The sequence below is a fragment of the Tetrao urogallus genome (assembly GCF_951394365.1).
Source record: "Tetrao urogallus genome assembly, chromosome: 3".
Lineage (NCBI taxonomy): Eukaryota > Metazoa > Chordata > Aves > Galliformes > Phasianidae > Tetrao > Tetrao urogallus.
Genome location: NC_136815.1, coordinates 5064201 through 5080727, shown reverse-complemented (window position 1 = coordinate 5080727; position 16527 = coordinate 5064201). Strand labels below are relative to the sequence as shown.

The 16527-nt window shown below is 40.3% G+C and overlaps 1 protein-coding gene across 1 annotated transcript in view; it reads right to left on the bottom strand.

Annotated features, from left to right (window-relative positions):
* COL22A1 (collagen type XXII alpha 1 chain) overlaps nt 1-16527 on the bottom strand; it is a gene marked incomplete at both ends in the record, with an annotated part of 197594 nt that overhangs the window by 60284 nt on the left and 120783 nt on the right. The window contains 6 exons of the mRNA XM_079533383.1: nt 2314-2349; nt 2474-2527; nt 4296-4349; nt 5304-5357; nt 5745-5798; nt 14782-14835. Coding sequence (XP_079389509.1) covers nt 2314-2349; nt 2474-2527; nt 4296-4349; nt 5304-5357; nt 5745-5798; nt 14782-14835 — 306 coding nt within the window. The remainder of the gene's footprint in view (nt 1-2313; nt 2350-2473; nt 2528-4295; nt 4350-5303; nt 5358-5744; nt 5799-14781; nt 14836-16527) is intronic.

Genomic DNA, 16527 nt, shown 5'->3' with positions numbered 1-16527 from the left:
TACTGGGACTGACACTCTTTAATGACATTGACAGTGGGGTTGAGTGCACCCTCAGCAAGTTTGCTGATGACACCAAGCTGTGGGGTGCAGGTGATACACCAGAGGCACAGGATGTCATCCAAAGGGACCTAGACAGACTTGAACAGTGAGCCCAGGTGAACCTCATGAAATTCAACAAATCCAAGTGCAAGATGTTGCACGTAGGTTGAGGCAACCCTCATAACCAATAAAAGCTGGAGGATGAAAGGATTGGGTGCAGTCCTGCTGAAAAAGTTCTGGGGGTACTGGTGGATGCAGAGCTGGATATGAGCAACCAATGTGCCCTTGCAGCCTAGAAGGCTAACTGTGTCCTGGGCTTTATCAAAAGAAACATGGCCAGCAGGTTGAGGGATATGATCCTGCCCCTCTACTCTGAGCTGGTGAGACCTCACCTGCATCCTAATGTGGAGTCCTCAATACAGGAGTGACATGGACCTGTTGGAGTGTGTTCAAATGAAGGCCACAAAAATTATCCAAGGGATGGAACATCTCTCCTATGAGGACAGGCTGAGAGAGCTGGGGCTGTTCAGCCTGGAGAAGAGGTGACCTGATAGCAGCCTTTCAGTATCTAAAGAGGAGCTACAGGAAGGAAGGGGACAGACTCTTTATCAAAGTCTGTGGTGATAGAACAAAGGGAAATGTCTTCAAGTGTAAAGAGGGTACATTTAGATTGGATTTAAGGAAAAAGTCTTTTACAGTGAGGTTGGTGAGGCACTGGCACAGGTTGCCAAAAGATATCGCTGCTGCCCCATCCCTTGAGACCTTCAAGGCAAGCTTGATAAGGCCCTGGGCAACCCGATCTAGCTGTGCATGTCCATGTTCATTGCAGGGGAGTTGGACTACATGGCCTTTAAAGGCCCCTTCCAACTCTAAGGATTCTATGATTCTATGAGCTCAAAGACAGGAAGGTAAGATAAAGCTGCCAATACAGATCTGTTAAAAACTCATCACATCAAATCCACCCAATTTCTTCTAACTAAGCAGACAAGAAGACTAAGCAGACATCACATTTTTGTGATGTATCTTGACACTAGTAAGATGTCTGACACAAGACAACATGATGCGCTCATTAGCAAAGTACAGAAACACAGTGTACAAGAAGGCTCTCTGGAGGGTGGTGCAGAACTGATTAAAAACAAAAAACAACAAAAACCTACATTCACACATCTAGCCATTACCTTTCAGATTCAGAAAGAGATGAAGCCTTCTAATGGTCTATACTTACTATTCAATATTTTAATTTATAACTGAGATGGCAGAAAAGAGAACACTGATATAATGTGTGGAGAATATCCCCCTATAGAGAGAGAGGTGTTTTAGAAAGTGGGATTAAAATTCTAAAAAGCTCTATTCAATATGGAAAAATTATGAGCAGTTCCTAAAATTGTTTTGGCAAGGAGAAACTAGCAAAATTCATAAAAGTCTTCTGTGTGAAACTTCTCTTTCTTCCTGTGCTCCTACTCCAGCTGGTGGCATAGATAGTGTGTGTTCAGTTTCATTACAAACAACAACATTGGAGCATGGGACCATTCTCTTCCTTCATCTTTATAGAAGTCTGGATTTAGAATGGTAGAAGTGAAAGATGACTGAGGCTCTGAGACTCTTCCATTGCTGACTTAAACTCTGTAACCCAGTATCCAAAGACGTATGCCAAAGATATAAGACTATCTTACATAGATATCTCTCTCTACAGATTTTATCACTGAGTTGAAAAGTTGGTGTGCAGACGACAACATGAAAACAGCTGGTTAGTGCTCCACACTGGACTCCAGACAGCTGTGTGCTTTAGGAAATCCCAGGATGTTTCCCTGCTTCCTTGCTGTTATTTGCTGAAACTTAAATCTTACTACGTAATTATTAAGATAACTGTGTAATTTCTGAAGTTACGTAGGTTTATTTCCTAGCATGCATTTATGATCCAGAAATGACTGCATCGCCCTTTGCATCACATAAAAAAGTTCATCATCATCCAGAACCGCCACCAGCACACTGGGTTAGTGTGAAGTGAAGGAAAAACAATCACTTTTATGCAACTCTGCCTTCCTTTTCTTCCTTATCTATCAGAAACAAGATGACTGAATTTTCTGAGATATAAACAAAATATTTGCATATTTTGATCTGGAACCTTACTTTGTGCAACCATGAGCTTTATCTGCTGACTTGCACTTTCCTTGGCAAAGGAAGTTATTGGCAAATGGCTTTGTTACTGCATGGGATCACTTTGCATTGCTCTGACAGGCAGGTGTTGTTGCTAGCACCATTTTTTCTGCTCACCTGTTCACCAGGTTGGCCACGGCTTCCTGGTTCACCCTAGAAAAGCAAAAGCACAAAGTTAGCACTGCAAGGACCCAACTTTTTTTGCAAGAATGCTTCCTCTTTAGTTAATTGTGTCTTCTACAGTGGCTGCAGCAAACTTAGAAACAAAATTCTTTACCTTAGGGCCAGCTTTTCCAGGAAAGCCTTCCTCACCCTTTTCTCCTTGTTCTCCCTGCAGGGAACATGAGAAATTAATATATACCTTGTGAAACAATGTGAAACAATGATGAGGAATATTTTGACTCAGATCCCCAGCATCAGACTGAGGATGTAAATGGAGCCACATGAGAGTATCTTTCCTGTAAAGTTTTAACCACTTCAGTACTATTTGTGGACACATCTCCAACAATAATCACCCAACTAGAATGTCTCTAGAATAACACAAAGTTAACCACTGTTACTTTAAAGATATCCATACCAAATTACCTGAAAAACAAAATATCTATTCAGTTTCTTCAAACTGTATGTGGTGAGAAGGTCTACATTTTCCATTAAGAATAGAAATAGATAACTGTGGAATTGGAGCTTTTGCCATTGGGACTTTTTGAATCTGATCTGTCATTGTGGGTAGTGTCAGGACAGAGAGCAGAAACTGGTGGATTAAGAACAGAAATATGCTGTGTGTATACTTCAGACTGCACTCAGAAGTGCAGTCAATACTTCACAGAGATTTTGTTAGATTTTCCAAATTCCTCACTTCATCAGTACACTCAGGCTGAGGAATTGGGTTTCAAGTATAAATATGGTGGGTTCCTGGAAAAATTAGGAGTAATGATAGCCAAGCACCAGAGATGAGAAGACCATTGCTGATGCAGTGCTGCTGCCTTGGACTTGAGGCAGGTTATAGTTGAGTACATATTCCAATCTAGTGCAATTGTTTGGAGCTGTTGGAGTGGGTCCAGAGGAGGGCCACAAAGATGATCAGAGGGCTGGAGCACCTCTCCTACAAAGAAAGGCTGAGGCAGGTGGGCTTGTTCAGCCTGAAGAAGGTAAGGCTCGGGCAACACCACACTGCAGCCTTCTTGTACTTAAAGGGAAATTATAATCAGGTTAGATTAGATGTTAGGGTGGAAATTTTAACTCAGACAGTGATGACACACTGGCCCAGACTGGCCAACAAAGCTGCAGATGCCCCACCCCTTGCTGTGTTCAAGGGCAGGTTGGATGGGGCCTGCACAACCTCATCTGATAAGCGGCAGCTCTACCCACAGCTGGGGGTTGGAACTGGATGAGCTTCAAGGTCCCTTCCAACCCAAGCCATTCTGTGATTCTATGATTTCCTAGATTGACTTTTATAGATAAAATATAGTTCATTCCTCTGTCACTTATTTGCGTGACTATAGGAACTCAGCAAGAGTTTCTCCTGCTCAAAATCTTCATTTTCCAAATGCAGAGACAACAGATCAGCAGAATAAATTGACCTTCCTAAATCTATCATTCATATGAACTTACAAACAGGGCACAAGAGGTAGGAAGGAACCAAGAGCCACCTCTCTTCCACATGGCCCCACAGAAGACCTAGGTGGGATGGTGTATTTTCTTTCCAGCTGTTCAAAGAGGAAAAACAAATGTATCTGGGGCCCGATACACTCCATTGTTCTTTGTGCCTTGGACATGTGCCCTGACTTTCCAGCCTCCTTGGCTTCCCAGTGTGACAGTAGAAGCTTCTCTGTCTGCTATACTCAACTGTGTCTGCTGAATAAAACACAGCAGCTGAAGACTGGAAGAGGTCTCTGCTGTATTTTAATCCAGCTCAGTCTTCACAGGGACTCAGTACAGAACAATGACATCAGCTGGCTTGACCCTGGAGCTCAGGGCTGGAAACAGGTGAGGTATATCTGACCCTGGAGATTTGCTTCCCTTTCAGCTTACATTTTCTAGCTCACCCAGAAAAGCTGCCTAGGCAAGCTGGTTATGCTGGTGTATGTGGTGACACTTACCTTTTGACCTGGAAGCCCAGGAAGACCATTTAATCCATCTTTGCCAGGTGAGCCCTAAACAAGAGAAAATTATCAGCTCTTAGAGCCTGCTCCTTAAATTCCTAACAGCAAGATCAGAAAAAGCATGCTGAGTTCATCCCTCTTGCCACTAACCTAAATTTAAGATTTGTTAAAAGACCTTATGTACCTTCTGCTTTTTTCACTATGGTAACTCAAATTACCCACACTTTCTGGCAATGCATGTATCTGCTTGGCTGTATTCAGTATGACAGTTTTAGTGACTGACCACATGATGTCAGTGTTGTTACAGACAAACAACAAAGTAGAAGTTTTATGAAGAGTGGAGTCTTAACTTCAGAAATAGCGTTCTCTGTAAATCTCTATTACCTGTAGCTGTAACTTTTTAAAAACATCTTTCACTTTTTAAATATCAATAATTATATATATATACATATACAGGCTGGCATTACACAGCACAGAGAGATAGAAAGATTCAGCAAAATAAGAATTAAAATGACTTCTTGCAATACATTTAAATGGTGAGAAAAAGTTTTGTCCTCTTTTCAGGCATCAGTTAGTCTCTAAACACTGCAGGCATAAAGTGGCACTTCTCAATACTAAATATTTCATAATGCACCTTTCTTGACTTAAGAGCCAATAGGAATTGCAATGCTCTCCTATAATTACAATTATAAGTATTATAATTGTAATTTTAAGGCCTGATTTAAGAAATTTCAGTTTGGATGAGTCATATTTTACCAAATGCAAACCAAGTTTTGAAAGGTACTGTATAAATCATCATAGTCCCAGTGTGCAGGAATAGTACGGCTACCTCTGGTATGCCAAAAGGCATCAGTCTAATGCCTGTACTAAAGGAAACAGTATTGGAGCCAGTACTAAAACTACGCGTGCAGACAAGCTGCAGGAAAAGAAGTAAAGAGTTTAGGAGTAAAACATGTAAGGTCACAGAGAGAAGGGAGGCAATGCAAGCTGTCTCTCAAAACTTACAGCTGGTCCTGGCAGTCCACTTTTACCAGCAACACCAATTTCTCCTGGCAGTCCCTGAAAAAAGAATCCAGCAGATACAAAAAAGCATTAATATTTCTGCCCTTTACAGGCTGCTTTCAATTCAAATACAATTTTCCCTCCCAAAGTAGTCAGGTCTCTGCCATGAGGCATCCTGCAGATATTGACTCATTTGCTGGTAGAGCTAACATGGCTCCAGTACCCGGTGCAGTTGTCCTGCAGGGCCAGATGGGGCTTTTCATGGTGAAAATACAACAGAAAGCATACATTGCCAGAGGCACTGACTCAGTTCCCACTGAAATTCAAAGTCTAAATCTAACATTCTCCTGAAGTGTTTACTTATTTATTTATTTATTTATTTATATTTTATTTTCGCTCTTTGATGTAAACAAAACAACAACGAAACCAAGCCTATTTCCTTACTGGTGCTCCAGGTGGTCCACGGGGTCCAGCAATGCCTGGGGGCCCTGGAGGTCCCTATAAGAGAAGCAGAAAACAATTCATTAATAACCATGATAGTGGTAGAAAGCCTCAGGCCATTCCTGTGCACATCTGGGGCTCTGTTCCAAACAGCGTCAGTTTCATTTCATTAACTTCTCTCCTCCTAAACCTGCAAGATGCCAAACTGAGCTCCCAGGGAACTGTGCTCAAGAGCAGAACAGGATCTCCGGCTTAAACCAGTAGTTACTGTTGCTACAAGTTGAGCTCCATCCTGGGCTACACTACAAGAGATGGAAGCCATTCAAGACAGAGCATCCAGCCTACTTTAATCTTAATTAATGGTACAGAGGATATAGTAGATCAGGTATTTTAAAAGAAATACCCCACCATTTTAGTGCTCTGTCTTAACTCTGTTGAGAGTGAAATGTCCTCACAAGCTCATACTTCAATGTATACATTCAGCGTCAAATACTCTACAAGTCTTACTCATGCCCTTGCAACAACTATTTCTCTTGGGAAAATATCATCTGAATAGATATCCAGTTTTCAGAGGGATTTATTTCTGTGCTTTGGTAAATTGTTAAAAGTGAGTTCCTGGCTGAAGAGATTTTTTTCCATACTTGATACATCACTGCTTGAGATATAGAGGTATTTGTTACCTTCAGCTTTGCTGACAAGAAAGATTTTCTCCTTTACTTAAAATGAATCATTTGTTCATGTGTTTTTTTGAATCAGGACCTAAACATATAGCATAAGGATGAAAGAGAAATGGATACACAACTGAATTGAAACTTTAACCTCATCTGTCTCCTTCAGACTTCCTAATACCATGGTTTAAGTTATTTTCAGTTTCCAGAATAGAAAGAGTTCTGGTGTTTGCACTCCAAAAACACAGAAACAAACAAACAAACAAACAAACAAACATAAAGAACAATAAATCCAAAACCAACCAAAGAAAAACATATCAGAAAGACATTTTTCACTCAGAGGGCAGTGAGGCCCAGGCACAGGCTACCCAGAGAAACTGTGGATGCCCCATCCCTGGAGGTGTTCAAGGCCAGGTTGGATGGGGTCCTGGGCAGTCTGAAATGGTGGTAGGCAACCCTGTCCAAGGCAAGTGAGTTGGAACTAGACTATTTTTAAGGTCCCTTTTAACCTAAGCCATTCTGTGATTCTATTACATACACCAACCTATGCAAAAAATTGAAAGTGAGCAATCAGTACAAGATAGAAAATGGTCAGTCAGCTTCTTCTTTGCTAGAGCTGTGTTACAATCCAATAACAAAAATTACATCTTTCTGTGGTTATCAGTTATGGACCAATATTAACATTTAACATTTAAGAAAAAAAATGTAGCTGGAGAATAAAGTGGCGTAAACAAGAATGAACAAGAAAATTTTAGTGTCAAAATTTGATAGAGGAGATAGTGGATAAGCTGTCATTTTAAAATACGCTTGTAAAAATCAGCCAGAACAAGTAGTACCATCTCACCAATAGATGGTGCAAAACAACTAAAAAGTGAACTAGCAGATGCACTTGGCTTATATATCACCCATAATCCGCTTCCATTGCAACCCAGTCCAGAACAGACATAGAGTCATTGCACAAATAATGTTAGTATTTGTAGAGCATCTCAAGTGCAAGCACAGTTCAAACATCTGCAGAAAGATATGCCTTGGTATCTACTGACACTGCTGACATAACTTCCAGGGAACCTAGTTTCTGGTTTAGAGGATGAGGTTTCAGATGCCATTCCAATCCTGTCAGAGGCAACTGGATGACCCCATCCATCATTTAGAAGAGGCTTCACCATTCAAAACAAGAATCACCATCCAGTACAAGAAAAAATGTCACACTGCGCATACAGTCAGAGGGCAGCTGGATGGAGTGGCCTCAGATGTTAGGGCCTGCTTGGCCTCACTCTAACCCTACAAGGGTGGTAGGTATAGTTGGTATGGGAACCAAGAAAGGGTTGCAATGAAGAGTGGGTGCAGCACTGGGAAAGAATTCAAAGATAGCTTTAGATAAACAACAAGAAACTGATTCAGCAGGAAAGTGGACTATATGTAAGTAAAGGAAAGATAAAGTGCAAAATATTTAATAGTAATTCTTTTGACTTCTTTGTGAGCTTTATGAATTAATAGCTTTCTCATTCGTGCAACAGTGGAATCCAACCAGAAATTAACCAGCCACTGTCATCCCACAGTAAACTTCAGCTAGGACCCAGTTTCAGCCTAAGCATCCCCCAGGTAGGATAACCAGCCTAGACAGGGTAAATCTACTCCAAAAGAGATATCTTGCACAAGTATCTATCAACAAGCGTAACCTTCTACACCAAGTGACTAGGACACGAGGAAATGAAAAATCACAGTCATGAAAAAGCTGCAGGAATACATTCTATCACATAATCATCCTTTTCAAAGCTCTCCTTTTTGCCACACTTGTTCAGAGCAAGATTTGTATGCAAAACCCTTTCTGTCCTCCTTCTGACTTCTGAGTATACTTCAGAGCAAGAACTACTCTCCCAAGTATTGGAGAGGTTCAAACTAACTGACAGTATTTATTTGTTATAATGAAAAAAAAATAACAGCAAAAAAAACAAACAACACAACCAAACAGCAGTAGGATAGTCTGTAATGTTTAACCCCCAAATCTCACACCATCTGTAGTCTTCCTTTTTGATGCTGAATCTAGATAAAAGCACCTGATTCTGTCACATTTTTCACTGATCATTTGATGAATTACACTGATCCAATCTCCAGAGTTGTCCTTCTAAAACTCCAACTCAGAAGAAAAGAAGTCATAGAGGGCTTTGTTTGTGGCTTGTAAGAGCTCTGATGTGTGTGCATCCTACACACTGGAACAAAACCTGGTACATAAAACCTTTGATCTCTAAAACAGGACTGCACAAACTCAGTTTGGAAGACAAAGCACAGATCTTTTGTCAACATGTTTAAGTGAAGCTATTTTCAAATAAATATTTCAAACTTCTTTAAAATCCAGATATCCATGGGAAAGTGTGTAGAGGTATGTGTTCAGGGAAGGACACCTAACAGACATTTAAGATTATATTTCATCCAGCTTCATTCCTAAGAGAAAGCAATACAGTTCTCAGGAAAGAAATCTGACACAGTACAGAAGGAGCAGCTGTGTCAGTCCTCCAGGAACCACTAGAAGATACTCTCTTCTTCCAGCATGTACCATGCAGAAAGACAGGCTGGGAAAGGCAGGACTGTTAGGATGTGGGCTCTGTACTCCCAAAGGAACTTCTGTAAATGAACAAAAACCTTTTCGTGTGAATACATCAGTAGGTTGTGTGGCTCAAATCTATTTTCCATAAGAAAAGGGATGGCTATGTTTTAAAAGGTGAACAAATGTCATTACAGGATGGAAACAGGAGTCTGATGGCTTTTCCAGATATCTGTCTCTGGAGGAAAAGCTTGTAGAGACGTATTTTCTGTATACTATTTCATGCCAGTGCCTGGATCCTCTTGCATTGTGAAAAAGGCTTAGATAAGCCTTAAATTCATGAAAAAACAGACTGTGGTCTGGGTTTTATAGGCAGCATGCCAGCTTTATGAATGAGAAAAACCTCCAGGACATCTAGAAGCATCTCGTCTCCTGCCACAGCTGCTAGCTTTGAGGAACAGTCCACGTGACTCACTATGTCCCCTGCTACCTGAACTCTCCATTTTTCCTCTACTAAACCTAAGTAGTCTCTGCAATCAGATCCTCAAATCTGTTCTTCATTTATCACTCCTGGCACTACCTATGTATACTAGCACAGCTCCTGTGAGTTATCTTCAGAAGTACTGCAACAGAGCACCACATTGCTCTCCTTCCTTACAAACCAAGACAAAGATGAGAGGATATAGGAAACCGGTGTTGCTGATAATGCTGAAAACCAATAAGCCTGAGGAGCCAGCAGATCTGCTTATGATTCATGATATATAGAAAACTTCAGTGCTAGTGTCATAATTTATAAATGAATGAGGTCTTCAGTTGTGTCACCAGGTGATGTGATATGTGGAATATTAGCATTATTTTAAAAAATAAAGTGCACTGAACACTGGGCAATTCTGTGAATTGTCTTTCCAGCACTATAAGAGTACTGAATAAAGTTGGCTCTGTACACAGCAGTCTCTGTAGGAGAATTCCTGCTTTCAGAGCAAGACAGTATTTATTTAATTGCACCATTTATTGTAAGATATGGACATCATGTCTTTCGTCTACAGATTAAGATTTATTGCCATATTTGTTTACTTTCAGTTCTTTCACTGTGACAGGGTGGCAAATGAGAAAACAATAAAAAAAATTCCCTTATGGTCTTTTGTTTCAGAACTATTAGTGGCCTGCACTGGCAAAGTCTTTTTTCTCTCTTTGTTTTATAAAAGGCACATATCTTGTTAAAGATAGCTCTGAGCAGTATCTTCTACAATTTCGAGCAGCACTGACAAAGTCTGAATTCAATCTAAGCTTTGCAGCTGGGGCCAGTATTTTTTTCTTATGTTTCACAGTATTAGCTTGCATTATAAAAAGAGACATTCGGAACACCATGCATTTCAAAAGATATAATTTATTTCCTCTGATTTACTTAAGAAAAGCTGGGCTGAGCTCACAACCTACAGATGAGCCTATACTAATTAATTCACTGCCAGCCACAACCAAAAAATCATAGAATCATAGAATCACAGAACGACCTGGGTTGAAAAGGAGCACAATGATCATCTGGCTTCAATCTCCCTGCTATGTGCAGTGTTGCCAGCCACCAGACCAGGCCGCCCAGAGCCACATCCAGCCTGGCCTTGAATGCCTCCAGGGATGGGGCATCCACAACCTCCTTGGATGGGGCATCCACAACCTCCTTGGGCAACCTGTTCCAGTGCCTCATCACCCTCCATGAGAAAAAAAAACTTGTGCTGGTTTCCCTCACAGGTCTTAGGTCTATCACCAGGTTATCTACCATAAAGCAAACCTCAGTAATGGCCCAGATATGTTGCAATTGTGAGGTATATCATTTTTACTTAAATTTCCAATAGTTTTAAGTCATTTTGTTTTCCCACTAGTGGACAGCATGCACCTGCTCGGCTCATGGAGGCCTAGTGGAACCTGATTTAGGAAAGTTGAATGACTCTGCCAACAGTCTATTAATACAACTGAATCTTAATCAATTGTAATAGGAGATTGGTTGTATGCACCTCCACCATCAATTACTTCCTGTCAAGAAATGTGTAGACTTGTTGCATGGTTTAGAGAGCAATTCTGGGGGTAGGTGAACAGTTGGACTAGATGATCTTAAAGGTCTTTTCCAACCATGATTCTATGATTTTACAATTCAGTGAAGCCCTGCCATAGTAATTCAGTGTCTAAGCCCTCAGTGAGTACTGAGGTATCAACCCCCTTCTTTACTGAGCCAGCAAATGCAGCCCTCATGGCACACCTATATATAGCACATAGTGCCTAAATCTTCTGTCTCCACAGGACACCCATCATGCCTAGAAAAGCAGCTGCCTTCAGCCTCTTCTCTGAAATCTTCCTTTCAACAGACAATGGGATAAATGAGGTACATCAAGATCTCAGGTGGCCACACAGAAAAACATAGCCTCAGTGTTGTACATGCGTAGTACTCTTCTATCTATTTCAACTGAAAGTACTTTACAGAAGTGTTCATTTTTCAGTCTGCATTTGAACAGCCTACCGTAATAGAAGTTTGACCCATTATTAAGTTTCCTACAAACAAAAATAGTGCAAATAAATAATAACAACACAATTATGTGATGTGCTCAGATGTTTGTGCCCTTGCTGCAGGAAAATCATTCGTATATAGAGAGGAAAATAAGACCCAAAGTGTCTACTTCAAGGCTTAATGATGCTGCAAGATGCATTGTTTCTGAAGGTCAGCAGAAAATAAATGTTCATTTCTGGGGGTGCTGTTATGGGCAATATGGAACAAACAAAATCATGGACAGGCCCACCACCACAGCAGATCTACAAGGAAAAAAAATCATAAAAATCTTAAGATTTAGTTTGAGTAGAGCATGTAAAGAAGGAAAAAGGCAAAACTAAGGCTACGCAATTGTCACAGCACATACCCAGACTAGCTAAGAGGTTGCTTTCTAACTGCTGCTTCAGGATTTGCTACTTACTCTGTAATATAAAGACACCCAGTCCTTAAGAGTCAGACTGGCATCACTTCTGCAGTGGGTTGTCACTGTATGTGCTGGCCCTGATCCAGAGTATCCTAAGGCTGGCTGCCCTGCAGTGCTGTCTGTGCCTTCTATGGCTTCTTGCTGGGACTGGAATGATGGGAATCATTTATCCTGACAAAATCCAGCAGTAACTGCAGACATTAGGAAAAACTTCTCCAAAGGAGTGTTTAGGCACTGGAACAGGACGACAATGGAGGTGGTAGAGTCACCGTCCCTTGGAGGTGTTCAAGAAATGTTTAGTTGTTGTACTGAGGGATGTGGTTTAGTGGGAAATCTTGGTGATAGGTAGACAGTTGGACTGGATGACCTTAGAGGTTTTTTCCAACCTTGCTGGTTGTACGATGATGATTCTATCACTATGCTTGACTAGACCCCTGTATAGGAGGAAGGATTTTCTACCAAATGTCAGTAGAAAATGCAGTATGTCTCTGGAGGTGATGAGAAATCAGCATCTGTCTCACAGTAATGAAGTGGCTGGCCCACCCTTCCCTGAGACTTCAATGGATATTTAGAATAGGGTTCAGGATTAACTGGCATCCTTTTGTGGCTCTTTTCTGCGCTTTTCAGTAACATGGCTTCTAAAGCTCCTATCTCCGTTCCATTCTTCTGCCAATTGAGCTTTCAGTGGGAGCAGAATGGTCAAAAAACAAAAACAAAAACAAAAACAAAATTATATTTAAATTTAAAATAGCAGAAGAAAATGAGGTTATTATAGTGTCTTAACCAAGTTTATGTATGGGTAAATCAAGTTTGGTGGCCCTCAACACCATGGAGACAGCATAGGAAGAGGTGACACAAGACATCCATAAATCATTTTTAAGTATATATGTGTAACTGCAATCTAAGGAAACCTGGTTATTCTTGGAACATAGTATGATATTAAGATAAAATAAAAGAAAGAGAGAAATGCTGATAAAGTGCTTACAAACTTCATGTCACAAAAAATGCTGGTAAGCTGAAAAGTAGTTTTGTCACAAGTTAAACGTAAGCACTTTCTCCAAACAAAAATATGGAAGACTGCAGTAATACATCCAGGACAATGTGCCACTTCAGGAAAAGGAGAAAATTCTTCCATTTTTACAGTTAGCTGGGAGGAAGAGTCAGTTTACGTATCCCTTGATGGGGCTAGCACTCTATGCAGTTTTAATTAACTTCAAATTTGAAAACTTTATTTAGCCTATGCTGAAAGGAAAACTTCTTAATGTTGTGTCAGCAATTCTTCCATACAAGTTTCTGAAGTTGCTAACACATGCATATATAAACTTTGTAAAGTTACAGAGAACTTGAGCTGAGCAAGATGTTGTTTAAGTGGATAGTCAGGTATATCAGAATTTATGAAGGGAGACAAATCTTCCCCAAAAGTAAGGAAAATCTCCCATTTGCTACACACACAGTTCAGATGGCTTCAGGGGATTTTTTAATGTTATCCTGCAGGGGAAATAAAAATAAGAAATGAATCAGTTGGAAATACTGTCTTCATTCTTCTTGGAGGCTGCTGCTGAAATACTTGCAAACCAAATGCAGTACCAAAGGAAGAAGTCTTAAAAGTGTGTAGACCATTATCAAGCGGTGTGGCAGGGCAAGGTTCCCAGCTGGATACAAGGATCCTCACCCTCACAGGATCAGAAAGCCCCAGATTGTATTGCTGGTAGCCTCAGCAAACATGGCTCATTACAAAATGTCTGCTACAGAATTCATGTCTAGATTACATTCACGGTTACAAGGGCATAGCTTGGCAGAGGAAATAAATTAGTACCTGCTATCGACTAGAGTGCCATTTATTGCAATATCCTACCAACAGCTGTAGCAGCAGAGAAGGTTTTTTATTTTTGCTCCAAACTTAACTGATTATTGTAACAAAATCCCTAGTTCGTTAGCTTATTATTGAAAAAGGAAGGAATGAGATACTCAGTTTTCACCTGAGTGGTTGGTGCATCTTCCCTGCTTGAGGACATCCCCAAAGATATTTCTCTTATTACGGGGAATGACCCTACACTGTGAGTTGGGTCAACTGAATTTGGCTACAAAGTTAGCAAGAACACAAGCCAGAGGCAAGTGTCAGTGCTATTACAGTACATAATAGCACAAGCTTTTCCAAAGTGGAGTCAAATCCACTTTGACTATATGTAACGTACACAGTACATAGCACTATTCTGTGCTTGTGAAACTACAAATGCTGCAACTTGGAGCATTACCATGCCAAAAGAGAGCTAATGGGTCATGAACTTCAGACATCGCTCACAACCTTACTCATCAGGAGAATAAGCAATGGTTTTAAACTGCTGTGTCTACCTTTCCTAGTAAGGCACTGCCTGACCTCCTCTAAGAAGCAGAAATATGACTTTCAAAGCAATGAAAAGGAAGTTGTGCACAAATAAGTGTGCTTTCTGAACACCTTTAAAACTGTTTCTTCCCTTAAGACTGCAGTACAGGAGGCATATCTGTAGTTACCAGTTCACACTGCCAATAGCTCAGGCACTGTCCTAAATATCACAAAACACAAATCTTGCTTGCCCTCTGGAATTACACTGCTCTGTGCAAAAGCAATGGGAAAGTCACATGCAAAACAGATCCTTATGTCTCCACACAAAGATGCTGAAAAACTCTGGAAGCTAAATTGACACCAGACTTTTCTCTCCCACTCACATCAGGACAAATCAGTTTGGATCTTAAAGGAGAAAAGCCAGCTTCAAAGACTGTACAGATGAGAAGAGAACAAGGTCATGGCATGGTGCAAGTTCCAAGTCACCTTTTGCCATAAAATACATCTTTGCTAAATATTACTTGAAAATGAAGAAATTGTCACTTACCTGAGGGCCAATCAGACCATTAATTCCTGGGAATCCAGGTTCTCCCTTCTTACCCTGTGTGTTGAACAGAAAAACAAATCTTAGACACTAAGGAAAAAATGACTTGCTGAGACTTTCCAAAATCTTTTACCCCCAGACTGATATATCATCAGCATGGAAAACACAAGGGCTAGATATAAGGCATCAGTTACTGGATGTGCAATTCTAGTGGTCTCTGATAAGTGTAATGTCTGTCCAGTTTGTACATACTGCACTTTCCAGTCCAGATTTTGCTCTTGAAAAAAAAAAAAACAAAAAAAACCACAACCGTTTGGAAAACTGTGACTGGTTATCCAAGCAGACTCATGTCTGGAGGTACATGAAAAATCATGAAGAACAATTCCTAGCCCTAACATAGCGAGAAGGAAATGATGTTTAATGTTCAACATTTCTCCCACTTCTAACATAAATTTGTTATTTTCAAGCAAAGAAGATTGCATTGCTTTAAAATCACACCAAAATCAATCTAAATACTTGACAATTAATTGAGAAGTTTCTATGGTTTGTAAAATAAAACTTGATAAATATAGTGAGCTGAATATAAGCTGAATGGAACCCAGCCTCTTAAGTATGTACAACAATGGGCAGAATGCCTTTCTAAGCAGTGACCACACTCCCCAGTATTGCAGAAAATTCAAATTCTCTCAATTATTTCCTTGCATATTCAGATCTACCAAGCCTCATAGTCTGTATGTAGCCTTCCCTCCATAGAGGAGGGTTGGTTTCAGGCATCTTTTGGCCTCTATTCCACTCCACAGTCACATCTGGGTGCTTCCCAAAGAGCATCAGAGAATTGACAGTACTGATATTCAGCCAAGGGTGTTACCACATACAGTACAAAGCTTCATCCCTCCCCAACCAAGCCAAGATGTGTCCTTTGTGCTTCCTGCACTGTCTTATGCATAAAGAAAGAAAATAATTAAGAACCCTGGTACATGGATGAATATAAAAGATTCACTGTCTCTAAGCCAGAAAAGAAGAACACACAAGGCATTTCTAATTGAGGTTGGCATTATCACCAAAGGACAGAGCTCACCTACTTCTCTGCAATAAAAAAATTTCCTCCAGACGAACAGGAGAATTTCACTGGTGCAAGGAAAGGATAAGCCAAGTCTTGGAGCATACCCATGGGGGTAGGATCATAGAATCATTAAGGCTGGAAAATTAGTGAAAAATTTCACTTAGATCATCTAGTCCAATCATGCCCACTAAACCATGTGCCCCAGTCACATGGATGCAGCAGATGTGTCTCCCTTTGGGGTTGACCTCAAGTAGTGGTAAAATAGGGAAAATGTCCTAAGTGAGAAAAAAGAGGAAGAAAAGGCAGAGAAAGGATGCCTGACGAACTAGAGTTAAAGCAGACGTTTGGTTGTTTCTCTTGCTGTGTTACTTTGAGTAAGTCATATATTCTGTGACTCAGCCTCCTTGTAAAAATAATCTATCCTTCCCTGACATGTAATAGATACCGAATCATTAATACTTCTGAGGTTGTTAGTAATACACTAGGAGGTTACAAGATAAATCATGTAAATATCTGAAAGTCAGAGAAGTGATTTTTCTCCTCATTTCTACTTCTCATCAAAAATGATTTTCTTTTTTAGAAGGATATTATAATTAAGTAAATTTTATGTGACTGATGATGTGATTTGTCATGCAGATGTGCAAGTCTGATATATAATTTTTCCTTTTTTTTTTTTACTGAAATAT